Source organism: Meriones unguiculatus, chromosome 6 (genome assembly GCF_030254825.1).
Source record: "Meriones unguiculatus strain TT.TT164.6M chromosome 6, Bangor_MerUng_6.1, whole genome shotgun sequence".
In the NCBI taxonomy this organism is placed as follows: Eukaryota; Metazoa; Chordata; class Mammalia; order Rodentia; family Muridae; genus Meriones; species Meriones unguiculatus.
In genome coordinates, this window is record NC_083354.1 from 21169362 (window position 1) to 21193236 (window position 23875).

Sequence of the window (23875 nt, forward strand, 5' to 3'; positions counted from 1 at the left end):
GCTCTCAGATTTCAATACACAATGGGATCTCTGTGGATAGCCTGTTAAAACTTATCTCTGGGCCCTAGCCATCATCTTCCCTTATGTTCAGTTCTTAGCATCTGTTTTTGATCCAGTGGGTATGGGGTGGGGCCTAAGAATATGTGTTTCCAACACATTCCCAGAGATACTGATACTCCTGTCTGTGAGTGTTTTGTGGACCCGTGAGCTAGCTATTGTACTACTGGGTGTTGTAGCAGGGTGAGGTGATGAGCCCCAAGGCCTGCTGGTATCAGCTGCTGCTGCTGCTGCTGCACAGAATCAGCTAATGCCTCACACTTCAGGCCGTGATCTGCAGGACAGCAGCACTGACATCACCGAGGTTCTTAGGAGAGAAGCAGAAATCACAGGCCTGTCAGCATCCCATGTCACTGTGCCTGTGAGCCAGCTGTCGCTGTGATTTGTGGGCATGCTACACTGTGGAAAGCCCTGACTAGCTCCCCCCACCTTCCTCATCCCCCTCTCCTTCTTTCTCTGCACCTGCAGAGTATCACAAATGAATCTCAGGTTGCACAGATCAGTCCGTGTGGGCAGACCTGAGCATCAGTGGAGGTGGGAGTGGGGGATTGGTTTGATTTTTTTTTTTTTTCCCCTTTGGATGAGCAGTATCTTGAGAAACCACTGCTGCAAGATAGACTGATAACATTGCAGGCGCTGAAGCTGAGATGTGGTCTGCTGCCTCATCTTGTCTAGTGGGATCACTTTTTCAAAATTGTTCCTGAATGCTGTTTTTCATCTCTGTGCTGGTGTGGATGGAGGTTTCTTCTGCCTTTGGTACCATTTCTCTCCCTGAATTCCTTATATATTTTGCTCAGGGAATGCAAGAATGAGAATAAATGATGGAATTTCCTATCCAGAACACTTGGGAAACAGAGCTTTAAAATATGTGGAGGCAACTGTCCCAGTTGACAGTTCTTGAAGACTTAGAAGGCACTAAGATAAATATGTGGTTCCCTTGAGCCTAGATCGGTGTCTTACCTGCAGGGCCATCGCTATCAATCTAAATCATTATTTGTTAAGTGATCCCCGAAATGCTAGAAAATAGTTTGCTAGCAGGCGTATCCAAACTTTTGACATAAGTGAATTATAAAACAACATCAATAATAAGTCACACATACAAATCTCATAATATTTTTAAATAAACTTTCATTTTTGTATTGGGTTATGTTCATAGATATCCTCGGCCATTTGTAGCCCAATGTCTTCAGGTTGGACACACCTGATGGGCTGAAACAAAATACAAGAGCTAGGAATGTCTTTTGAGTCTCTAGAGTCGGAGAATGGTAAGGCCTGGGACGTGATTATAATTTGTCATTGTCCAGTCACCTAGTAGAATTAAGTCAGGCACAGAGGAGGAGCCTCCTCCCATCTTCCCAGGCACACTGGGGAAAATGCCACCTGCATACGGCCTTGATATTTGATTTTCTTCATGATGCTTCATGTCATGTCAGTAGGAAAATCTTCAGTGTTGGTCAAGAACCCGGTGAGCTGACACGCTGAAGCTCTAACTCTGCTCCCGAGAAAAGCAAAGTGAAAATTTCCATCTAGCGTTAGTGTTAGTGTACGTACAGAATTATTATGTGCCGTTGATGTTATTAGCATATCCTAATTCCATAGAAGAGTGAGTTTCAATATGAAGTTTTCACACGCATATATAATATCCTTTAATCATATATGCCCCCTTGCCTTCTCTCATTCTCTTCCCATTTCTATTGACCTATTCATTACTCATTCATCTTGTTTGTTGCTGTTGTATGAACCTGTGAGTTTAGTCAGGGTTAAACTTGTATGGAACATGTATTGGGAACATGTATTGCTTCTTGGTAGCAGCACCCCTGGCAAAAACATCTTTCTCCCGGCAACCATTAACTGCCTGTCAGTCCTCAGCCTGGGGCAAGGCCTTATGAGTCTCTCCTGCCTTCCTGATGGATCCAGTCTTGCACAGATCTGTTTCAAGTAATCTAGCTGCCGAAAGTCCCAAGAAGGTCGTGGCCATGTGGAGGACAGCATACCACAGCACTCTCCTTGTCTTACTTTCTGTTTGCTGTGACACCATGGCAAAGACAACTTCTAAAAGAAAGCATTTAAACAGGCTTTGTGGTTTCGGAGGGTGAGAGTCTGTGATGTTGGAGTCAAAGCATGTTACAAGGAAGAGCTGAAAGCCCCGTCTTGATCTGTAAGCAGGATACACAGAGAGGTTCTTTCAGAATTTGGAAACCTCCAAGCCTGGCCCCAGGGGCACACCTCCTCCAGCAAGACCATGCCTCCTAATGCTTTTCCAATAGTTTCACCAACTGAGGACTGAGCATGCAAACATGAACCCTTGGGGACAGTCTTGTTCAAACCACCACACCGCTCGTCTCTCCAGGTTTTACAGTATTGTCTCCCCCTCTTCTGTGATGGTCCTTGGAGGAAGTGATATAGGTGATGTTTGACCCTCAGTTGTATTCACCTAGATAAGCCATACCAAATTATGTTTTTCTACAAGTTGTAAACAGAGTTTCTGTGCCTTTCAGTGTTCCTGAACACACAAGAAGCTTGTTCAGAAAATTGTTTAAGATGACCTGGGCATATTCACTGCTGGCCCAGGGAGCAGAGTGCTGCCAATTGCTGGTATCATTGTATGCCTCAACCTCCCTGGTCTCCTGGGCAATTCAGTGCTGTGATTATGTCATTCCGTTGTCTGGTTTTATAGGCATCTAGAGTATGGGTTCAGAACAAAGTGGATGAATCCAAACATGAAATCCATTCTCAAGTAGATGCTATCACAGCTGGAACAGCTTCCGTTGTCAACCTTACAGCAGGTAAGTCGCTGAGTAACCTGTAGTATAGTATGTGTGGGGTGTGTGTGTATGTGTGTGGGGGGCGTGTGTTCGTGTATTCGTTCTTTCATTGAAGCAACAGATTTCTATACTGTGAAAAGACAGTCTATTTTTAGACATCTGGCCTGCTTTACGCATTTGTTCCAAATGATTTAAGAGAAATCTAAGAAACATCTCATTCCTTTTCGTTGATGTCATGTATCATTAAAAAGCACTTACTCAGTGCTGTTCGTTGTCTGTCAGCCTGTTCACATACTTGAAAGTCTTTGAGGCCAGTTTCCCCCTTGCAGAGTTTACAAGGGTCTAGAAAGGGTCTGGACGTGGCAAGCATCCATCTTTGCCTGTCTTGTCCAGTATTTGTCTCTTCTGGGGTAGCCTGGCTCCTAGTCTCACATCATCTCACATCAAAATACCTAGGCTTCTATGTGCAGTGTGCCAGGATTTCAGGAGCAGAATGACCCCTGGGCTGGGGCTGTGGGGTGGCAGTGCATGCTTTGGAATCTGAGTTGTGTGCATTTGCACAGAGGACAACTTTGCACGTCTTTCTTTTTGTTGAGATGGGTATCTCATTGGCCTGAAACTCTGCAAGCAGTCCAAGCTAGCTGGCCAGCAGGCCCAGGCGTGTGCCTGTCTCCACATCTCCAGCATTAAGATTGCAAGTTTATACCACCATGACTAGCTTTCTTTCTTTCTTTCTTTCTTTCTTTCTTTCTTTCTTTCTTTCTTTCTTTCTTTCTTTCTTTCTTTCTTTCTTTCTTTCTTTTTTTCTTTCTTTCTTTCTTTCTTTCTTATAATATAGGTTCTAGGTATTGGACTTGGGTCTTTTTTTTTGTACAGAAAATAATTTTTTTTTTAATTTTAAGTTACATTTACATTGAAGTGTGGGTGGGCTTACACACACTGTGCCACAGTGCACAAGTGGAGAGCAGAGGATGAGTTTCAGGAGTTAGAGCTTTCTTCCACCATTGAGATTGTGAGAAACCAATATGGGTCATCAGACTTGAAGCACTTTTTACCTGCTGAGCTGTCTCACTGGCCCCTACTTTGAAACTTTATACATACATACATACATACATACACACACACATATGTTGACAATTTCACACCAGAGTACACTCTATTTTCATCATTTCCAAACCCGCACCACCACTGCTATTCCAATTCCTCTCACTAGCTCCCTCAAATTCAAGAGCCTTTGCTTTGGAATTCTAAAGGAGCCTGTTCACTGTTTCAGTATGTGGGAGTTCCAGGTGAGTGGACATTATTGAAGCCACCTTGGAGACAGGGCGCTGTCCATCTCACAGAGTTCCTCGGAGTTGTATGTGTGATACCCGCATGATGTTCAAGCACCAGCGGGAGTTTGGAGACAGTCTCGTTGGGGCTGCTTACCTCCTTGTCCTTCACCACTCTCCTTTGGTCTTGGTCTCAGGTGACCCCGCAGACACTGACTACACAGCTGTGGGCTGTGCGATCACTACAATTTCTTCCAACCTGACCGAAATGTCCAAGGGCGTCAAGCTGCTGGCCGCCCTCATGGACGATGATGTGGGCAGTGGGGAAGACCTTCTCAGAGCTGCCAGGACCCTCGCCGGGGCCGTGTCGGATTTGCTGAAGGCCGTGCAGCCTACTTCTGGAGAGGTGAGCCCTAAGGACACACAGTCCCATGCAGACGAGGCATCTGTGTCCTCAGGTCGGTATGGCTCTGGCTTCCTGAAAGGTTTCTCCCATCCTCTTGCAGCAAAGTAGTGCCACAAGGTAGTATTGAGAGTTCCTGAGACGGGTCAGACCCTGTGCTTCAACCCTTGGGAGGATGGCCCTTGCAGTAGGAAGCTGTCCCAACTAGGGCACATAGGGCCCACATACAGGTTTGCAACCGAACTCCTGTGCAAACCAGCTGCGTTCTAATTGTGCAAGACCCGTTCCCTGGAAGTTTCAAGCGCATCTGCCCATTTCTGGTTGATGAGCATTTCCCTGCATCAATCTCACTGGGATTTTTTTTTTTCCTCCTACCTGGCATACAACTGGAGATCTCCATTTGTGCGTGGGAGGAGCTGATCTGTGCGATTCCTCGATATACTGATGCGTGGTGAGACATGGGAAGAAATTCACTTTCTTTTCAACCAGACCGTGTTATCTGTTTGCAGCCTCGACAGACTGTTTTGACGGCTGCCGGGAGCATTGGCCAAGCCAGCGGAGATCTCCTGAGACAAATCGGAGAGAACGAGACAGACGAGCGATTCCAAGTAAGATGTCTGCAGCTCCCCCGTCTTGGAAAGGGTCTGAGGGATGAGTCCGACCTGGCAGGGAGGATGGATTAGAACACTAGCCCGGTCTTCCTGAGGTTGCTGAGAGTAAGATCAAAGGAGATGATTGGAGTAGTGAGGGCTTTTAGTGTCGATCAAATAAATATATGTTCTAATGGAAAAACCCAGGTCACTCCTCTTGAGCATCATCCTCTAAAGCACTTACTTAGCCTTTCTAGTTGTTCACCGGTCTCTTGGACATCTCCTAAACCAAACAGTGGATAAAGCAATTGTGAGTCCCTTTCTGTTGGCCACCCAACCTACATACTTAGCATTCTCAGCAAGCCTTGTTTTATTTTGTGGGGAGCAGTTTTCCATGCCCTCCTTCTTTTTGTCATTGATGTTGTTTAGATTTTATATGAAGCTGTTGGTGTACTTGCATGTATGTGCACATGTGTGGAGGCCAGAGGTCAGCCTCTGATGTCTTTTCTCAGGGTGCTGTCTATCTTGTTACTGTTTTCCAGACAGTCTCTCACTAGGGCCTGGGAGTCATTGATTGAGTCAGCCTGGCTATCGGTCAAGCCTCCCCAGTTCTGAGGTTACAAGTGTGCACCACTGTGTACGCCGAGCTCTATCTCCAGCTCGGGCCTTGACTTTTTAAACATGTTTTCTGAATTATTGCGTTTCTTAACATAGGCTCTGAGTATTTATCTCGGGCCAATCCAGCGAGCACTTGCTGACTGAGCTCAGGTCAGTGTGGGTGTGTCCCACCCCGACTGGGAAGTCGTTTCTGTGACCTTTACTTTCCAATACCAGAGTCTCGTGCTGCTTGTCCTCTGCTGAGCAGCTGTTGCTACTGTTTGCAGCTGGCTTGATTTGGTGCCAGTTTCACCACATTGAAGCTCAGACAAGATCTCAGCTTGTCTGACCCCTCCTAACCTCACAGCAGAAGTGTTAAGGAGTAAGACTGAGGTTCTAGGCCAGGGCGAGCTCTGCTCATATACTTGGGAGCCAGGGTCCCTTATTCCTCTTTAAAAGTCTCTGGTTTTGCAAGTTAAGTCTAAGTCCATCCCAGTTAGAGTATTAAATTCCTAAGCTAGGCTTCCTGAAGAACACCCTTATCCAAATCTATCAAATTCATTGTATGATGATTCAATTGAGTTTCACCAGCCTTTACTTTTCACTTTTTTATTTATCTTATTTTATTCTTATTTATGTAAATGTGTGTATCTGTGTGTGTGCCCGTATGAATGTGCGTGAGGGTACCCTCAAGAGGCCAGAAGGTGTCCATCCCCCTAGAGGTGGAGTTACAGTCACTTTTGAGCTTCCCAAAATGTGTGTGGGAACGGAACTGAGGCCCTCTGCAACAGCAGCAAGTACTCTGGACCACTTGGCTGTTTTTCAGTCTTTGCAATGTGGCCTCAGGTAGCATGAGCTAGCCTCAAGCTCACTCTGTATTTGAGGTTGACTTTGAACTTCTGATCACCCTGCCTTCATCTCCCATGTGCTGTGACTACAGGCATGTTCTACCATGCCTTGCTTAGGTAGTGCTGAGAATTGAACACAACCTCATGCACGTTAGGCAAGCACTAAACCAACTGAGCTACAGCCCCAACCCTGGCCTTTTCTTTATAAAGCATGTTTTCTAAATTATTATATCATAATGCATCATACAGCTATATGTGAAACACTGACTTAGAGATCAGAAATCACAACATTTCAAACATTTAGGAACTGACACCATATGTTATCACCAAACTTAGAAAAATAACATCTTTTTTTAAAAAAAGATTTATTTATTTATGTATATGAGTGCTCTGTCTTCATGTATATCTGTACTCCAAGAGAGCATCAAGTTCCATTTTTGACATTGTGAATTACTATGTGGCTGCTGGGAATTGAACTCAGGACCTCTGGAAGAACAGCCACTGCTATTAATGGGCTGAGCCATCTCTCCAGACTGAAAAAAACAAACAAACATATTTTTATCAGACACTTAATACCCTAAATAAATCCTTCCAACAATGCAAGAGGATGCATTTCTGGCTACACCCCTTTGACCACCTCTTCACTGGTCAGTGACATCATAATGTTTTCTAGAAAGAGTTCAAACAGCTTTTCCCCCCTTAGCTCCCCTGGCATTCTGGCTTTTGACCTCATGGGCAGCCGTTTTGTAGGGCACTTGTCTTATTTAGTGTTACTATGACTATGACAATATGCCATGGCCAAAGCAGCTTGGGAAGAAAAGGGCTTATTTGGCTTACACTTTCACATTGTAGCCTGTCATTGACAGAAGCGAGGGCAGGAACTTGGGGGCAGGAGCTGATGCGGAGGCCATGGACAGACTTTGCTTAGGCTTTCTCCTATGGCCCGCTTTCTTAGAGAACCCAAGACCACTAGCCCAGGGACAGCACCACCACCACTGGCTGAGCTTGTCCTCAGCAGTCACTAATTAAGGAAGTGGCTTTCAGCCAGATCTTAAGGAGGCATTTCCTCAGCTGAGGTTCCCTCCTTTCAGATGACTCTGGGAAACCAGTCAGGATACCTTTTACTCTAGAATTGTCAGGATAGGATGTATCATTAAATCATGACTGTATGTGTGAAGAGAAGCTTACACTTTTGTCCATAGATGTATCTATGTCTTCTTCCTGTCCCTGTACTTAATGATTCTAGGACCACAGAACCCTTTCACGTTCTGAGGTACAGTAAGATATTTGTGTACAGTGGAGTCTGGGTCTTAGCTTCCTGGAAGTCATTTCTACATTGAGATTTCCAGGGACCACCTCACCATGTGCGGACTTCACTGTTTACCTCATGATGTACCCCAGCGACCTCCGCTCTTGTCCCCACCCTGCCTCCCTTCCAGGTCGCCATACTGTCTTCGTGCTAGCCTTACATTTTATATTGGTACAGAGAATTCTAATAGGCAGGTAACTCGTAGGAATTTGGTCTATATTAGATTCAGCTATGTTGCTAGGCTTCATTATCTTTAAGCATTCAATTTACTCTCCTCAACAGTATTGCTTTTGGGGGCCTGGGGAGATGGTTCATTCGGGAGTGTACTTGCCATGGAAGCTTGAGGACCTGAGTTAAATCCCCAGTTCTCATGTTTAAAGCAGAGCTTACACAGTAAGATTATTTGCAATGTGAGGGCCCGGAAGACAGGGGTATCCCCTGGGACTCACTGGCCAGCTGGATTGTCAAACCTATGGTCAGTGAGACACTCTACCTCAAAACAAACGTACAAACAAGGTAGACCTCCTGAGGAATGGCCTCTGAGCTTGTGCTCTGGTCCCCACACTCAAGCACACACCCAGAAACTATACTTTTGTCTGTGTGGAGGGTGATGGAGCAGTGCTGTGGGTTCCCATAAAACCTGTCACTCGCCCTTGCAGTTTTCTCGAGCTTTGCTTCCTCTCTCTTCCTCTGATGGATTGCCTCCACTACGCTCAGACGCAGGCCTGCCTCCTGTTTGTTTCTCTTTCTTTGGCCATGCCAGAGAGGTAGGCTCAGGGAGGGGGTAGAATGTTCCAGAGCGTGGGCTGTTTTGATGAAGACTAGTGTAGCAAGATGGCGCTCCCAGCCTCCTGTGTCATGGGTCAGCCTGGCAATGGATTTCTGCTCTGTTTTTCTGAGTCTTGAGTCCCTCTGGGGTTCTCATGTACTGCATGTTCCCAAAGCTGACAAGAATTTGTCTCACACAAGCTCTACAATAGTGGACTTACTGAGAAATTGACAAAGTGGCCAGCAGCTATAACTGCAGTATCCCGTTCTTTTCCTGACTGCATCTGTTTTGGACAAAATTAATAGAAACAGCATTTCTTTAAATGGCTCAAACAAAGTCCTTTGTGACAGTTGTGGTTATGGGTGACCCAGTCTCGGTCCCTGTGTGATCAGGTGGATTCTTGTCACATGACAGAGTGTTCTGATTGGGCTTCAGAAAGTTATGCTTAAAAATCTTGTTAGCAATTGGTGGCATCCAAATTGCTTGTAACCTGAATTCAGAGACAAATGTTCAAAGATCTGTTGGGGGTTATAAGGGGAGGCATATTGGGAGCAATTCTTGGAAGTTGTACAGGCAACAAGCACCACTTGACTCCTGAAAGCTGCACATTTCACAGTTTTTTCTTGGACGCTCAGTTTCTGTCACAGACCGATGAAGGGTCACAGTAAATGATTCCTTTAAGGCCACTTTGTTTTTGTCCATTTTAAAAAGAAGTTGTTTTTTTTTTTCTTCTTCTTCTTTGTTTTCTTACATTTGTGTGTGAGTGCGTGTGTGTGTGTCCATGCTTACCACTTTACCACTGCACACATGTGGAGGTCAGGGACAGCTTGGGGAGTCGGTTCTCTTCTTCAATCATGTGGGTCCCAGAGACCAAGCTCTGGTCATCAGGCATAGCAATGTTCTCCCTAATGAGCCAACTCCCTCTCTCTCCAGCCCCAAATCAGCTTCTTCAGGCTATTTGCTTCTTTTTAAAGTTGGCTGTTTCACGTATATTCTTCTCCACTGTAAACTACACAGGCTAGACTTTTCAATACATTTTCCCATAAAATCTTTCACTGTAGAGACCCTATGGGTTCCCTTGACATTGAGAACCAAAATGTGCTTTTTTTATATTATCTTATAAATAACTAAAGACATCTGGCCACATTTCCTCTGGAGAAAAGCCTTGACATGCTTGCTCAGAGTAACAATGGCTTGGATGTTAGGGAAGGCAGTTCCAAATCAAATAAGGTGCTTTCAATATCTACAGCATTGAAGTAAATTAAATGTGAAAGCGGTTCTTCTTCAGGTCAAACAGATGGGTAGCAGATCGGGCAGTCCAAATCAAAGGATTCTCCCTCTTGCAGGCAGAGCGCCTTTTATAAACTGAACTTTAAATTCTCGAAGTCCTAGCATCTATAGTCGGATATGGCTGTTGTTTAATAGGGGGTTTCCTGTCTTCTAAGCTGGCCTCCAAATTAGACCAGCCCAGGATGACCTTAAAGACTGGGCCCCCTGCCCCAGTTGCCCTGTTCTATCTTCTAAGTGCTGGGATTACAGATAGGCGCCATCATAACTGGTTCACAGGCATGGTACCCGGCATGGTACCCAGGGCCTCATCTCTGCTGGGCAAGCAGTTTACCAGCCGCTCCCCGTCATCCTGCCACTAGCTTATTTATGCAAGCTCTCTTCTACTTTGCATAATCCAGTCCCTATGCAGAAGGCTCTGGATGCTGAGGCTCAGTTATGTTCAGAGCAGTCTTTGGCTCTCCAGCTGCAGGAGTTGGTGCTAGCAATTTGTCTGTGTGTCCTACGTTGCCCTCTGGAGGCAGAGGAGCAGCTGGCATACCGTGGTAGCTTGTGCAAGCTAGGCATCCAAAAGATGAATTTTCAACTTACCCTCACTCTGGGGCATGATGATTTGGAGGCCATGATTTAGTGCCTACCTGCTGCAGTATTGGTGGCATCTGAAACATACTCAGCTTCTCCTGATGCCACACAGCCATCACACATACAAGAGCCAGGAATCAGTGTGAATCAGCAGCTAAATCATTTCTGTTTACACTGTTTCATTTTTTATTTTCGTGTGTGTTATTTTGGATGATCTATATATGCTCATATGTTTGTACATGTGTTTGTTTGGTAGGCATGCACCTATGTGTGCCTGTGTGTGCCAGAGTTCAGTGTCAAATGAACTCTTAGTCCCTCTCTACTTGACTTTTTGAGACAGAGTCTCTCCTTGGATCAGAAGCTCACTGATTATACTAGGCAGGCCAACCAGCCAGCTCAAGAATCTGCCTGTCTCCTGGCCTGACAGACAGCGCATTTGGAACGTGTGCGCTTTGCCGGTGGCTTTTTACACCTGTGCTGGGGATCCAGCCTCAGGTCCTGCTGTTTGCACTTTATTGACTGAGCCATCTCCTCAGCCCCTGACCTGCTGAAACCTGTGCTACTCAGTGTCTACTGGGGCACACATTGTTATTTGAATACAAGTTTTTTTTGTTTGTTTGTTTGTTTTCGTTTCTTGTGAGGATGAGTTGACATTTGAAAAAACAAAGGGATAAAAATGAGATGGTTTGGTGTTTGAAGGGTGATTTAAAAAAAAAAAAAAGAAAACAAATGAGTAGTTTTATTCTCCGTTTCTTAGGATGTTTTAATGAGTCTGGCTAAAGCTGTTGCCAATGCTGCTGCCATGCTCGTGCTGAAGGCGAAGAACGTGGCCCAAGTGGCTGAAGACACCGTCCTACAGAACAGGGTGATCGCTGCAGCCACCCAGTGTGCCCTCTCCACCTCCCAGCTTGTGGCGTGTGCTAAGGTGAGGCAGCTGACATGCCAGCCAGCCTTACAGTGCCATATACTCTTACCTGCCACCAGTCATTAAATAGCCTTGTTTCAGATGTGCTCTTTTAGGGGGTATGCTAGGCTTGTTGGTTGGTTGGTTGGTTGGTTGGTTTTCTGTGGGTTTGGGGGGGGTGTATTTTGTTTGCTTGTTTTTTAAGGGGTTGGGGGGCAGAGACAAGGCCTTACTATGTATCTTGGTTCTTCTGGAACTGTCTATGGGAGACCAGATTGAGCCCACAGAGCTCTGTCTGCTTCTGCCTCCCACATGCTGGAATCAAAGCTGTGTGCCACCACACTCAGCCAGGGGTGACAGAATTTTAGTATAAGCAGTCTAATTCTGCTTTTATTGTTGGCTCATCTATGGTTAGATGCAAATTGCTATGTTTCCCTTCGGGCCTCTGAACGTATCTTATTTCCAGTGCATAGAAGAGGCTTTGCATGTCTCTAATTCCAGCCCAGCACTCTGGCGGCAGAGGCAAGCGGATCTCTGTGAGTTCGAGGCCAGCCTGGTCTACAGAGCGAGTTCCAGGAGAGCCAGGGCTACACAGAGAAACTCTGTCGCTGGAGGGGGATGGGGGGAGTGGATAGAGAGTCTTTCCAATGGGTGAGACAACATCACACACAAGTGTAGATTGACCTGTGGCTTCTTGGAGAGGTGTACTCATCCTGGCACTGCGAGTGGCTCCAGGGTGTGTTCATTGTGTCAGAATCGTGCGCTTGGGCCTTCCCAGCAGTCCCGCACATTGCGCGCCATTAGCCTTCATTTATGGATGAGGCACCTGAGGTCCCTCGATGCTAGTGAGAAGCTTTCAGCCATGGAAATAAGCAGAACTGGGGTTATGACTCAGAGCTGCCTGACTCCGGGTGCCCTTCCATGTCATCATGCGTGTCTACTTCCCTGAGGGTGGGAGGCTTCTGCTTCTGGGCTTTCCGTCCCCGGCTTGGTAGATCTGTGGTTGACGGACTGCCATTTCCCACCCTAGGAGAGGATTTGGAGCATACTGAGGCATCCTTAGTGATCCTTCTGCTGGCTCTGGAGTCCACGGGTAACTGGCACACTTTCCCCAGTCTCTGAGGAAACACAGGCAGAGTTTTGGAGGTGTCTTGTAGGTAGTCAGTTGTCTTATCTCAGCCTAGAAGATTCACTTACGGTACCCTAAGAGGAAAAGCATATAATTAGTAAATATGAGGACTTTGTCCTTCTATAATGAGGTAATGAGGGCTGCTGTGCATGACTAAGTAGCAGGATTTCTCAGATCACAAAGAAAGTGTAATCATGTGTGGGGTTTACCACATAGGATGAGCTGGGTTCCTGGTATGTGTGCTTGGTGAGGCACGAAGGGAACCGAGGGACATGTCAGGCACCCTGGGGCACCAGGAGCATCTACGCAGCAAGCCTTTCTGTGTCTTTCCAGGTTGTGAGCCCCACCATCAGCTCTCCTGTGTGCCAGGAGCAGCTGATTGAGGCCGGGAAGCTGGTGGACCGCTCTGTGGAGAACTGTGTCCGAGCCTGCCAGGCAGCCACCGGTGACAGTGAGCTCCTGAAGCAGGTCAGCGCGGCGGCCAGTGTGGTCAGCCAGGCCCTGCACGACCTCCTGCAGCACGTGCGGCAGTTCGCCAGCCGAGGCGAGCCCATTGGCCGCTATGACCAGGCCACCGACACCATCATGTGTGTCACCGAGAGCATCTTCAGTTCCATGGGCGATGCCGGTGAGGCACTGGCTTGAGAAGAGGCATTGGATGGGTTTGGGTTTTCCTTATGGTGCTATCATCTTCTAGAGTAACTAGCAAGAGCAACAGCACATCTTCCGTAACCCAAAACTTCCTCACTGTGCCACAGAGAAAGATCCTGGAGTCCCCATCTTCTCTTCCAGAGCCACAATTAAAAACTTCACCAGAATTTTATTCTTTGAATTAATAACATTAATAAGCCCCTTTTCCCCAGTATGTAGTTGGTAAAGTTGGAGCAGCCACAGAGGAAACAGAAACAAAGCTTGAAATGAAGACATCTATTTAAAGAGCCATTAGAAATCTCCTCCAAGTTCACTGTAGAGAACCAGGAAGGACACTAGACAGCAGATGGGATTGAAGGAAGGACCCAGACCACAACCTTTGTTGGCATTTCCTAAGGAGAGATAGGGGCATTTTAATATAGTGCAATATACTCATGCTGTAAGTTAAAATTATGCATGCAGTGTGCCTTTCCGTCTGTTGAAAAGTAAACTGCTCTGAATTCATTTTGCCAGTATGACCTCTCAATCCCCATAACTGACTACTTGATTTTTGTACTGTTACAAGGCAAAATGGCTGCTACAGTGGACAAGTTAGCATACCTGTCACCTCACAGTTCCTCTCACCTATCAGGACATTTATCAGAAGGTTATGTGTAGGGGGACAGATGCAGGCCCCTTCAGAGTTTATATAAATGTTATCGTGTTAATGCACACTAGGAATTTTTCCATGTCCACCTATGCATTTTTTTAATGACAGTAGCACATTCCATTTTCGAGGCATAATCATACACTCTATTAACTGTTTTTTTCAGTGCTAGGGCTCAAACCCAGGGCTCTGGCTGTATATGAGGCTAGCACTCCACCGCTGAGCTTAGCCTCCAGCCCTTTGGCTGATTACCTGATAATAGACCTTTAGTTTCCCAGTTTGTTTTTCTTTTACAAAAATGTTCCTACAAAGAGCCTTCTTGAAAATATAAAGCTTCCTTGCTTTCCGAGTTTTGTATGTGGTGGCAAATGCCTATCTGTGGAATTGCCCAGCTAACTGATACATGGATTTTGAAGTTCAAACTTCTTAGTGAAATTTCTTTCCAAAAAGGATTTGCAACTCTACCAGCTGAGCTTTAAGAGGTTTGCTTCCCGTTGCTTTGTGGGTGTACAGACATACTTTCTAACAAGTTCTGGGAGATGGTCCTTTTTGTTTGGCTAGACTTTAGCAGAAGACTCTTCTATGTAGTCAGGGCTAGCGTTGACCTTGTAATACTCTGTGTTGGCCGGTGATGTCCAGGGATTCCAGGAGTGTGCCACAGACCTGGCAATCGATTGGTTGTTGCTTAAAAAAGTATCTTGTCTTCTTTCAGATGCTTCTTAAGTCACTAACAAACCCGGACTGCTGCATGCATTTCCTGCTGATGGTCTTGGTTTGGCTTATTTTATGTAAACCTTTTATTTTACAATAGTTCTAGCTTTACCTTTTTTTTTTTTTTTTTAAGTTGCAGAGATAGAATCCCACCTTTCTTCTTCCTCCCATTGCTAACATCTTCCAAAAACTTGTGGCACATCTGTCAAAGCATCTGTGGGCATGTTCCTATTAGCCACCCACAGTATTTGAATTTCATCAGTTTTCCCACTTGTGTCTTTTTTTTTTTTCTGTCCCCAAATGCCATCAAGGTTACCGCACTGATTTTAGCACATGCCTGTATATATAAAAGCTTTGTCTCCCTTCAGACAAGCTGTGGCAGAGGAACCAGTCCTATTCCTGGGTTTCATTTTAATGTCATGTCTCAGTGGCCCTCCCGCTTCCAGAAGAAAGTTGAAATAGACTTTTGTAAACTCACAAGCACAGCAAAGGCAAACAGTAATAAAAGCTCCAAATCAGTAATTAGTGGTGTATCTCAGTTTGGTAAACTGCCTGTCTGGCGTGGAGGAAAGCCTTGGATTCAACTTCCAGCACCTCATAAACCAGGCATGGTGGTGCATGCCTATAATCCCAGCACTAGGGAGGTAGATGCAAGAAGATTAGCTGATATAAACTGTCCTTGGCTATACCGTGAGTTAGAGGCTACCCTAAGACACATGAAACCCTGTTGCAAACCAATAACAACAGTTTAAAACAAAACAAAAACCTTTCTGACCATTGAAGTCATGCTCAGACAGAATGGTAAATAAACAGCCCACACTTGCTGTCCTGTCTTCTAGGTGAGATGGTGCGCCAAGCCCGGGTGCTGGCCCAGGCCACATCAGATCTTGTCAATGCCATGAGGTCAGATGCAGAGGCTGAGATTGACATGGAGAATTCCAAGAAGCTCCTGGCAGCTGCCAAGCTCTTGGCTGATTCCACTGCCCGAATGGTAGAAGCTGCAAAGGTAGGACATTTGGTCTTTTGGCTTGAAACATAAACACTATTGAGTGTTGGGCTTTGACACTTACCTTCAAAGCTGAAGGGTGGGGTATGGCTTTCTCCTTGTTGAGAACTTGAGTGGCTTCGTGACACTTAACACACTTAGGGTAGCGGAGGGCTCATGGAAGACGAAAAGGTGCTGACTGGACACAGACAGGAAGACATGGCTCCTATTGCCAGCATCGTGAATGTTCTTGCTGCTGCAACAAAACTGCCTGACAGAAGCAAGTTGAGGGAGGAGGGGCTTGTTGGGGCTCACAGTTGGAGGGCCCAGTCCTTCATGGTGGCAGGAGCAATTGGTGGCTGCTCACATCACATCCCCAGTTGTGAAGCAGAGAGGGAAGTGTTGGTGCTCGGTGGACCATGGAATGGGGCTGTCCGCAGCTACGGCGGGTCTTCCCGCCTCACTTTACTCACAGACATGCCCACAGGGTTGTTTCCGTGGTGATTCGACCTCCCATCAAGCAGACCATTACCCATCACATTTTATCTCAAAGGGAGATTACCTTCTCTCTGTATGAACTTCAGCCTTTCCCGACTAAAGAATTCTACGTGTCTAGGTAAAACTGACAAGATTCTGAGAACATGTTCAGCTACAGTACCGTAACTTGAGGGCTGTGGATCCACACATAGGACACAGGTGACAGCTGTGTGGGTGCCCAACCTTCTGCCAGCCAAGGGCACCAGCATCACTCTTTGAGTACATTTGGGCCAGCTGTTTGTCTCAGTTCTCCACGAATACTCTCTAGGGACATGGTTTCTTTGCATTGCCCTTAGCAAACTCTCCTTCGGATCCTTTTGTAGGACACACCCCTGTGACCCCTCTTCTCCTTCCCATCATGCTCCATCCAAGTGCTTGTTTTTCCGATGGGACCTTTGCTTTCCGTATTTACTTTTGCCTTAGAATGTTCCAGCAGTGATGTGAAAGCATGAGCCATCAAGGCGTCTATCATAGCAGTTAAGAGAAAACTCTTCCTTGAGAAAGACTTTTACTTACCTGTTTTTCTCGGAGCCTGTTCTTTCAAATGAAAAATGTCAATGGACTCATAATAGCAAATGCGTATGTCCATCCCTTTGAACACTTACTCTGTTCACTGCTCTATAGCATGTAGTCGGTAATTCTCCACCATAACTCCCCTTCTGCACACCAAACATTGGAGGTCACTCCCCTTCCCAGCTCTACCATGAGGTTTCTCACTGTTACCCATCCTTCGTCTGTCTGTCAGTCCCCTCGCTCCATCCTTCTCTGGTAAGGACCGTTCTGTTTTCCTCTACAATTAGACTGATATTTTTTTTCTTTGTAGTGACATTTTAGTATTTGACATAATAGTAATTCAGGTCAACAAAAGGGGAGTTTTGGGGTTTTTTATTATTATTATTTTTATTATTAATTAATTAAGTCATGCTCCTACAACTGTTGATTCTCCTGGAAGAAAATTACTAGGGCACTTTATCTTACAAGATTTGTAAAACTAAACTCCAGAGTAGGATAAAATATATTGCTTTTCACTTAAATTTTAGCTGGTACATAAAGAAATAAAAAGTATATATACTAATATATTATCATAATATAATGCCTCAGATGTCTTTGAAGCCTTGAGTTTTTTGAAATCACAACCACAAGGTAATTTGTATAGATACCCAAGATTGTACAATTTTACTTCCCATCTGCAAGTTTGATCGTTGTTAAAGATGGTGTTGGTAGGGGCTGGAGATGGAGCGCCCAGGAGGCCGTGGGTTCAGTCCCAGCATTGACACAGCCTGGTGGCACACATCTGTGATCCTGGCTTGTGGCTTTCCATTCCCATAGAATGCATTATTAGGAAGACGTGAAACCAAAGGCAGGCATTTAGAAACTGTAAGTACCGCCCCTGGGCCACTTGAAATGTCTGTTTTCACATGTGCAGGGAGCTGCAGCCAACCCAGAAAACGAAGACCAGCAACAAAGGCTCAGAGAGGCCGCCGAGGGTCTCCGAGTAGCAACCAACGCCGCTGCGCAGAATGCTATTAAGAAAAAAATCGTGAACCGGCTGGAGGTCAGGGAACGGGTTCGCCTTGGGGTGCCATTTGTGGTTGCAAAGAGTTATCTGGAAAAAAAAAAGTCAAATCACCAAATGATGCCTAAATTCAGAATGCCAACTCAAAGTGAGCAGTGTTGGATAGTTAGCATACTTTAATGGAATTGACACAGTTTGAAAAATTGCTTCAGTTCATGGCTGAAAAATTGCTTCAGTTCATGGCTGCCAAAGGCTTGGGCTCTGAGGTCAACACTGAGCAACAGAAAACAGTGTTTTTGCAGGAAGACTGGGGGTCTTTTTTCCTGGCATTAAAAAGGATACATTCAGCAGGACCACTCATGCAAAAGTTCCTGTTCTTTCAGGGGCAGAATTTTTCTAGGCTTCCTTGTTGAGAGTTTTAGACTAGAGCTAGGGAGCAGGACGGGATTGAGAAGGGAAAAAGAATAAACATCTTTTGTCATTTTTTTCAGGTCATATATTCCAATTAAACAGTTGAAAAGAGTAGGCACAGACTACATAAGGAAAACATTTCCTTACATGGATGTTTACGGGAACCTTCAAACTAAAATGTGGAGGGGTGGAGGCCAAGTTACCTGTCTGTCTAATGAAGAGCCCTCCATTGGCCCTCTGCTGGCTCTGGAAAAAAATTAGCCTCGTTATTGGCAGGAGACAAAAGGTTGAACATAGTTGTCCCAGGGGCATGTGTCACTTCTGAGCTGAAGCCTCTGGGTGCCATGAGAGGAGGGACACGGACACCTCCCTTGGTGCCTGACATAGAGAGCAGCCTGTGTTTCGTGGGGGAGATTTTCTTTCCCCGGAACATGAAGGCTCTGTGCTGCTTGCCAACGCCAGCCCTGCCTTGCAGTTATCTCTTATCTTTTGTATTTTGAATTTCCATTTATTCTTTGTTAACTTCATACATGGATATATTTAGATCATAGCCACACTCCAACTCCAACTCCTGGGCCACAACTCTATATCCCTTCCTAACTTCTTGCCACCGGCAACTGCCCAGCACCTCCTCTTCCTCCTTCTCTTCTTTTCCCTCCTGTTTTCTCTAATAATAACAGTTCACTGAGTCTAAATCATGCTGCTCTATGTGCATGGGTGTAGGCATCCTCCAGGGAGCGTAGACAACGATGATGGTCCATACAGAGAAGAAAACTAACTCTCCTTTCCCCGTTGACCATCCACTGCCAATAGCTCCTTAGCTAGGGATGGGGCCTCATGAGCCTCTTCCTGTTTGATGCTGGGGAGTTGGCTGACTCGATCATTTGCAAAGCTTGGGGAACACTGAGGTGGAAAGATTGAAGAGCCAGAGGTTGCTGTGAAATTGACGTCTTCTGGATGTGACAGGGTCATTGTGCTCACTCATAGCACCCGTGGTGGCCAGGACAAGACCTGTAAAAGATCAAGCCCGTCTTTTTTTTTTTTTTTTTTTTTTTTTTTTCAAGCCCGTCTTTTACAAAAGGCAGGCAGCAGAGAGCAGCAAAGTTGAGAGCATCGGTGGCTTTAAAGAGACGGGCCCTGTTCCTGTAGTGGAAAGGTATGGTGTATGAGTTTTCAAGCACAATCCTGGGCTGACCTGTGTCACTGTCCTCTGCAGGTTGCAGCCAAACAGGCTGCAGCTGCTGCCACGCAGACCATTGCAGCCTCTCAGAATGCAGCCATCTCCAACAAGAACCCTTCAGCCCAGCAGCAACTGGTCCAGAGCTGCAAGGTAAGCTCCCTGAACGCCAAGAGCCAGTGATCAACAGATCACTGATAGCATTAGACCGCCACGCGCCTTGCTAATTCATTTAAGGCGGGACTTCCAGGCTCCTAATTCAGTTTGCGGCGACTCCATGCCCCAGGTGTGTATGTCTGGTTTTTGTCCATTAAGTGGAGCACCCGTGTTTGGAAGGAGTGTCTTTTTTCCAACATTATCTTTCCTTTATCCGCATCCCTTTTAAGGGACTGAATTAAATAACGAGAATTGATGAGGCCATTTCAGAGCTTTGAAATAGAAGCCAAAATGAATAGTTGGCTTTCCAGTGTACCTTTTCCTCTGGAGGCTAGTCTCATCCAGTCTCCATTCCCTAAAGCAGGCCAATTTCCTTCTTTCTTCTCCTCTGAGGACTGCTTTGTCCTGTCTGCCTTCTATGGCCTCATGTTTTGGTGCATTTTATTACCTGTCATTTGTTTGTCTGTTTGTTTGTCACTTGTCTGTCTGTTGTTCTAGGATAGGGGCATTGTTGTTGTGTCCAGGCCAGCTTACTGCAAACATTCTCTCTTCCCACAAAGAGGGTTGACTCTCTCCCTGGCCACTTTAGAGGTCCTACGTCACAAAATCCTCTTACAGAGCCATTGCCCCCTTGTGATGGGACATCTTGCTGAAGTCTCCTGAGAGTGTTGGCAGTGGAGGCTGGTAACAGGCATGTGTGATTGTGCCAGTGTCCTGACTGTGAACCTATCCCGACTTTCCTCCAAATCTCTGAAAAATAACGAGTTATCTGAGGGGAGTTTTCACTTCTTCAGCAGTGGCCATGTTTTCAAGGGGAATCTAGTTGTACTTCAGAAATTGGCTGTGCTGCTGGGAAAGAATTGCCTAGAACTTTTTATTCCTGCTTCTGATTTTCCTGAGGTCCCCTTTTAGAGTTGACTGTGATAGAGGGGGGAATTGCATCTGTGATGCACAAGGGTCCGAGGTCCTTTGTGTATAGGATCTGTGGGAAAAGAAGAGTTTGCTCAGAATGAGGCCTCTGCTCAAACAGCCTAGTCCTTTCTGGGACCGTTCAGCTGCCAGCAAGGTGGGAAAATGGCCTTTCCCTTCCTCAGGGACCACAAGCTGCTCAAGTCCAGGGACCTGTTACAGAGTCAGCCTTCTCTCCCTCAGCCAAGGGCACTGGTGGTATTAGATCTCTGAGCATCCCTGCCAGGAAATGAGAGGGACGCTAAACAATAGGCTGAAGCTGAGAGGGAAAATGGACCGAGTTTCTGGAATCAGCACTGGAAAGGGCCTGGACACATTTCCATTGGCATCACTTTTAAGTATTTTTACACTCTTGCTAGGGGTTAGGGATGGGCACCAGGCCAAAATGGTGCCCAAAATGCACTGGGCACCTTCATCAGTACTTTCACGAGCTTGGACCTCTGAAGCCTGCTCCTAGAGAGGGAGATTAGAAAGAGCACAAGTAGATGGTTCCTCAGGCACCTCTGAAGGTGACTGTCATAGGGTTGTACTGCTTTGCCGAATGTGGCTTCTCTCTTTCCTGTTTTGTTGTCTCATTTGAGAAATGCCAAGTATTGGTTGGAACAGAGAAACAGGAGTGATGCCCACATGTAAGCTCTGCAAAGTCAGAGACCTGGAAAAGCACTTAAAATGCCGGTTATTGAACCTCTCTCCCACTTCTTCTGGTCATGGGGCCATCCGACTCAATTTATCTACCTGTGAGTGTGTATATTTTGATGCTTGATCTCATGGCCAGATACCTATGAATTTTGACTAGGAAAGTTCTTGCAAGGCTTTGTTATGGAGGACAGTCTTCTACCCAGTAGACCGAGACCATTGGGAGGGACGGGGAGAAGAGGACGTACAGAGTTGGGAAGGCTAAGTATGCTGTTGAATCCAACTTCTGGTACTGGTGTCCCTGGGACTGGATCACACATCAAAAAGCAGCGCTTTGGGTCATTTTCCTGTCCCTTTGCTAGTTGCTCCTCTCAGCCTACCCTCAGACTCTGTTTTCTTGTTTCTTGCAGGCAGTGGCAGATCACATCCCTCAGCTAGTACAGGGGGTGAGGGGCAGCCAAGCTCAAGCCGAAGACCTCAGCGCCCAGCTGGCTCTCATCATCTCCAGCCAGAACTTCTTGCAGGTAACATAGAAACCAGCACAGTCACTCACAGAACTCACAGAATCTGCCCTTAGTCCTTGAGGAAAAGAACATACTTGGGCAGACCCACAGCCTTGGCTGCGTTTTTGTCTAAGCAGTTGGAAGGCCTCCTTACATTTAAGGTGAGAGAGATGCCACTGGCCAAGCAAGCAAAATGCTAATGATCAAGGCAAGTACCATTGGATTGTTTTTTCAAACACAGCCTGACCTTCCACTATGCAGAAATAAAATTCAGATGTTTCAGTCTACTTTCTCATGTTTTTTTTTGTTACACACAGAGAGATATACAAACAGATTTGTTGGGTGGCTAGGTAATCTTTTCTTTAATTTTCAAGATTTTTATTAGTTCATTGAGAATTTTATATAGTGTATTTTGACCGTATTCATTTCAGCTCCTCACCTTAACTCCTTCCAGAACCACCCTCACCTCTCCATCCCTAGCTTAGTGTCCTCAGTTTTGAAAAGTTAATGAGCTCTTTACCGTAGTTTGTGTTGTGCTTATACTTCTGAGTGCATACATTGGAGAGTGGTGACTCTACCAGGGGCCACATTCTAAAGGAAAACTGACTTTCTATTAGCTGTCAGTTGCTCCTCAGTTAAGGATGGGTGTTCATGAACCCCTTCCCACTCCATGCTAGAATGTTAACTGGCTTGATACTGTGTTGGTCTTGTGCAGACAAACGTAGCTACTATGAGTTCTTGAGTGTTGCAGTCCTGTCATGTCCAGAAGACATTGTTTTGTTCCAAACCTTTGCTTACTTCTGGCTTTTATAATCTTGCTTTTTTTTTTTTTTTAATAGAACATAAATTTTTTTCACACACTATATTCTAATTTTGGTGTGTAATCTTTTGAATTGAATTGCATTCATTGAATATAAACCCTTTGGGGATTGAAACTAGCATGAGAAACAATTGCTCTACCCATGCAGCCCCAACCCTCCTTTCATTGTTTATTTTTTATGTATATGGATTTTGGTTTTTGCCTTCTTGTATGTCTGTGCACCATGTGTGTGCAGTGCCCACAGAGGGCATCAGATCTTTAGGACTGGAGTTGCAGGTGTTTGTGAGCTACCATGTGGGTCCAGGAATTGAACCCGGGACCCTTGAAAGAGCAGTCAGTACTCTCAACCACTGAGTCATCTCTCTAGCCCCTTTCGTCATGTGGGCATTTGTGATTTAAACGGTCTACCATGTGGCTATACTCTGCCTTTAACCATTGTCCCTTCATCAGACATGCTGGGTTTTTTGTTTGTTTTGTTTTGTTTTTATTTGGAGCCTATCACAAGCAAACTGTAATATGACCCTCTTCGTGTGCTCAGTTTTTGTCCCTGCAACTTGAGTTATTTACTTGGGTGAGCATGTTTGCAAATAACTTACGTTTTCTTTGTCACACTAAGACTTAGGGTCTAGAAAAAAAGATCTTTCTCTTTTTCTTAGTAATCCTGGAGCCAGCTCTGTGTTTAGTCTGCTCCCAGGAGGACCACAGTTAGGACTGAATAGTGTAAAGGTGCTTCTTTGTCTACTGCCACTGAACCTGCTTTCTCATGCTCTCTCACTCTCCCCTTAACCTTTTCCTCTCTTCCTCCCTCTCCTCCTTCCTCTTTTCCTGTTTTCTTTTTGTCTTTTCTCTTTTTTCTTTTTTCTTCTGTTTTTTTAACTGCTATTTTAGATACTTAGATCTTTATAAGAAACAAGCAAGCTTCAAAAGGCAACAGAATCATCAAATCAAAAAGTGTGTGTGTTTAAGCGCAGGCATGGTGGCACACACCTTTAATCCTATCGCTTAGGAGGTAGAAGCAAGTGGGATCTCTGAGTTGGAGACCAGCCTGGTCTACAATGCAAGTTCCAAGACAGCCATATAACTATATATAAATATATGTAAAGCATATATTTACATACTTCTAATAAATATACATAATTTTATATTTCATTATATTAAATACATTATATAAATATAATATACATGTGTACATTTATATTACATGTATATTATAATTATGTAGTATATATATTTATAGGAGATATATATATATATATATATATATATATATATTCTACCACTAAGCTAACCCAGATCCCCAGCCCAAACATGCATTTTCAACTTTCCTCATGAATATTGTAGACTTGCTCTTCCAAAAAGATGAACAAATCTGAATTTACAGCTCACAGTATATGGAGCATTTTTTAATAAATCTTTTATAAGATGGAGTTAAGAGCTTTAAAATGCATGTTAACTTGTTTGTTCTTTAAATTTTATTTTGTTTGATATCACATCCTTTGTTTTTCAAATGTTAAGTTAAGCGTTTTTAGTATTATGCTTTTAAGGGCTGGTAACATGAAATTATTCAAGTTTTTAAAATACTCATGTTAGGTTCTTCTACTGATTCTCATTAATTCTTAAATACTGAAAGTAGTACTTTTATCCTT

At 45.0% G+C, this 23875-nt stretch overlaps 1 protein-coding gene across 4 annotated transcripts in view; it reads left to right on the top strand.

The window, feature by feature from the left end:
* Tln2 (talin 2) overlaps positions 1-23875 on the top strand; it is a 401812-nt gene that overhangs the window by 261608 nt on the left and 116329 nt on the right. For all 4 annotated transcript variants that reach the window (XM_060384836.1, XM_021638296.2, XM_021638297.2 and 1 more), the window contains 9 exons: positions 2735-2843; positions 4291-4499; positions 5006-5104; positions 11236-11403; positions 12845-13139; positions 15359-15525; positions 17468-17596; positions 19185-19298; positions 21317-21430. In XM_060384836.1, the coding sequence (XP_060240819.1) occupies positions 2735-2843; positions 4291-4499; positions 5006-5104; positions 11236-11403; positions 12845-13139; positions 15359-15525; positions 17468-17596; positions 19185-19298; positions 21317-21430 (1404 nt within the window). The remainder of the gene's footprint in view (positions 1-2734; positions 2844-4290; positions 4500-5005; positions 5105-11235; positions 11404-12844; positions 13140-15358; positions 15526-17467; positions 17597-19184; positions 19299-21316; positions 21431-23875) is intronic.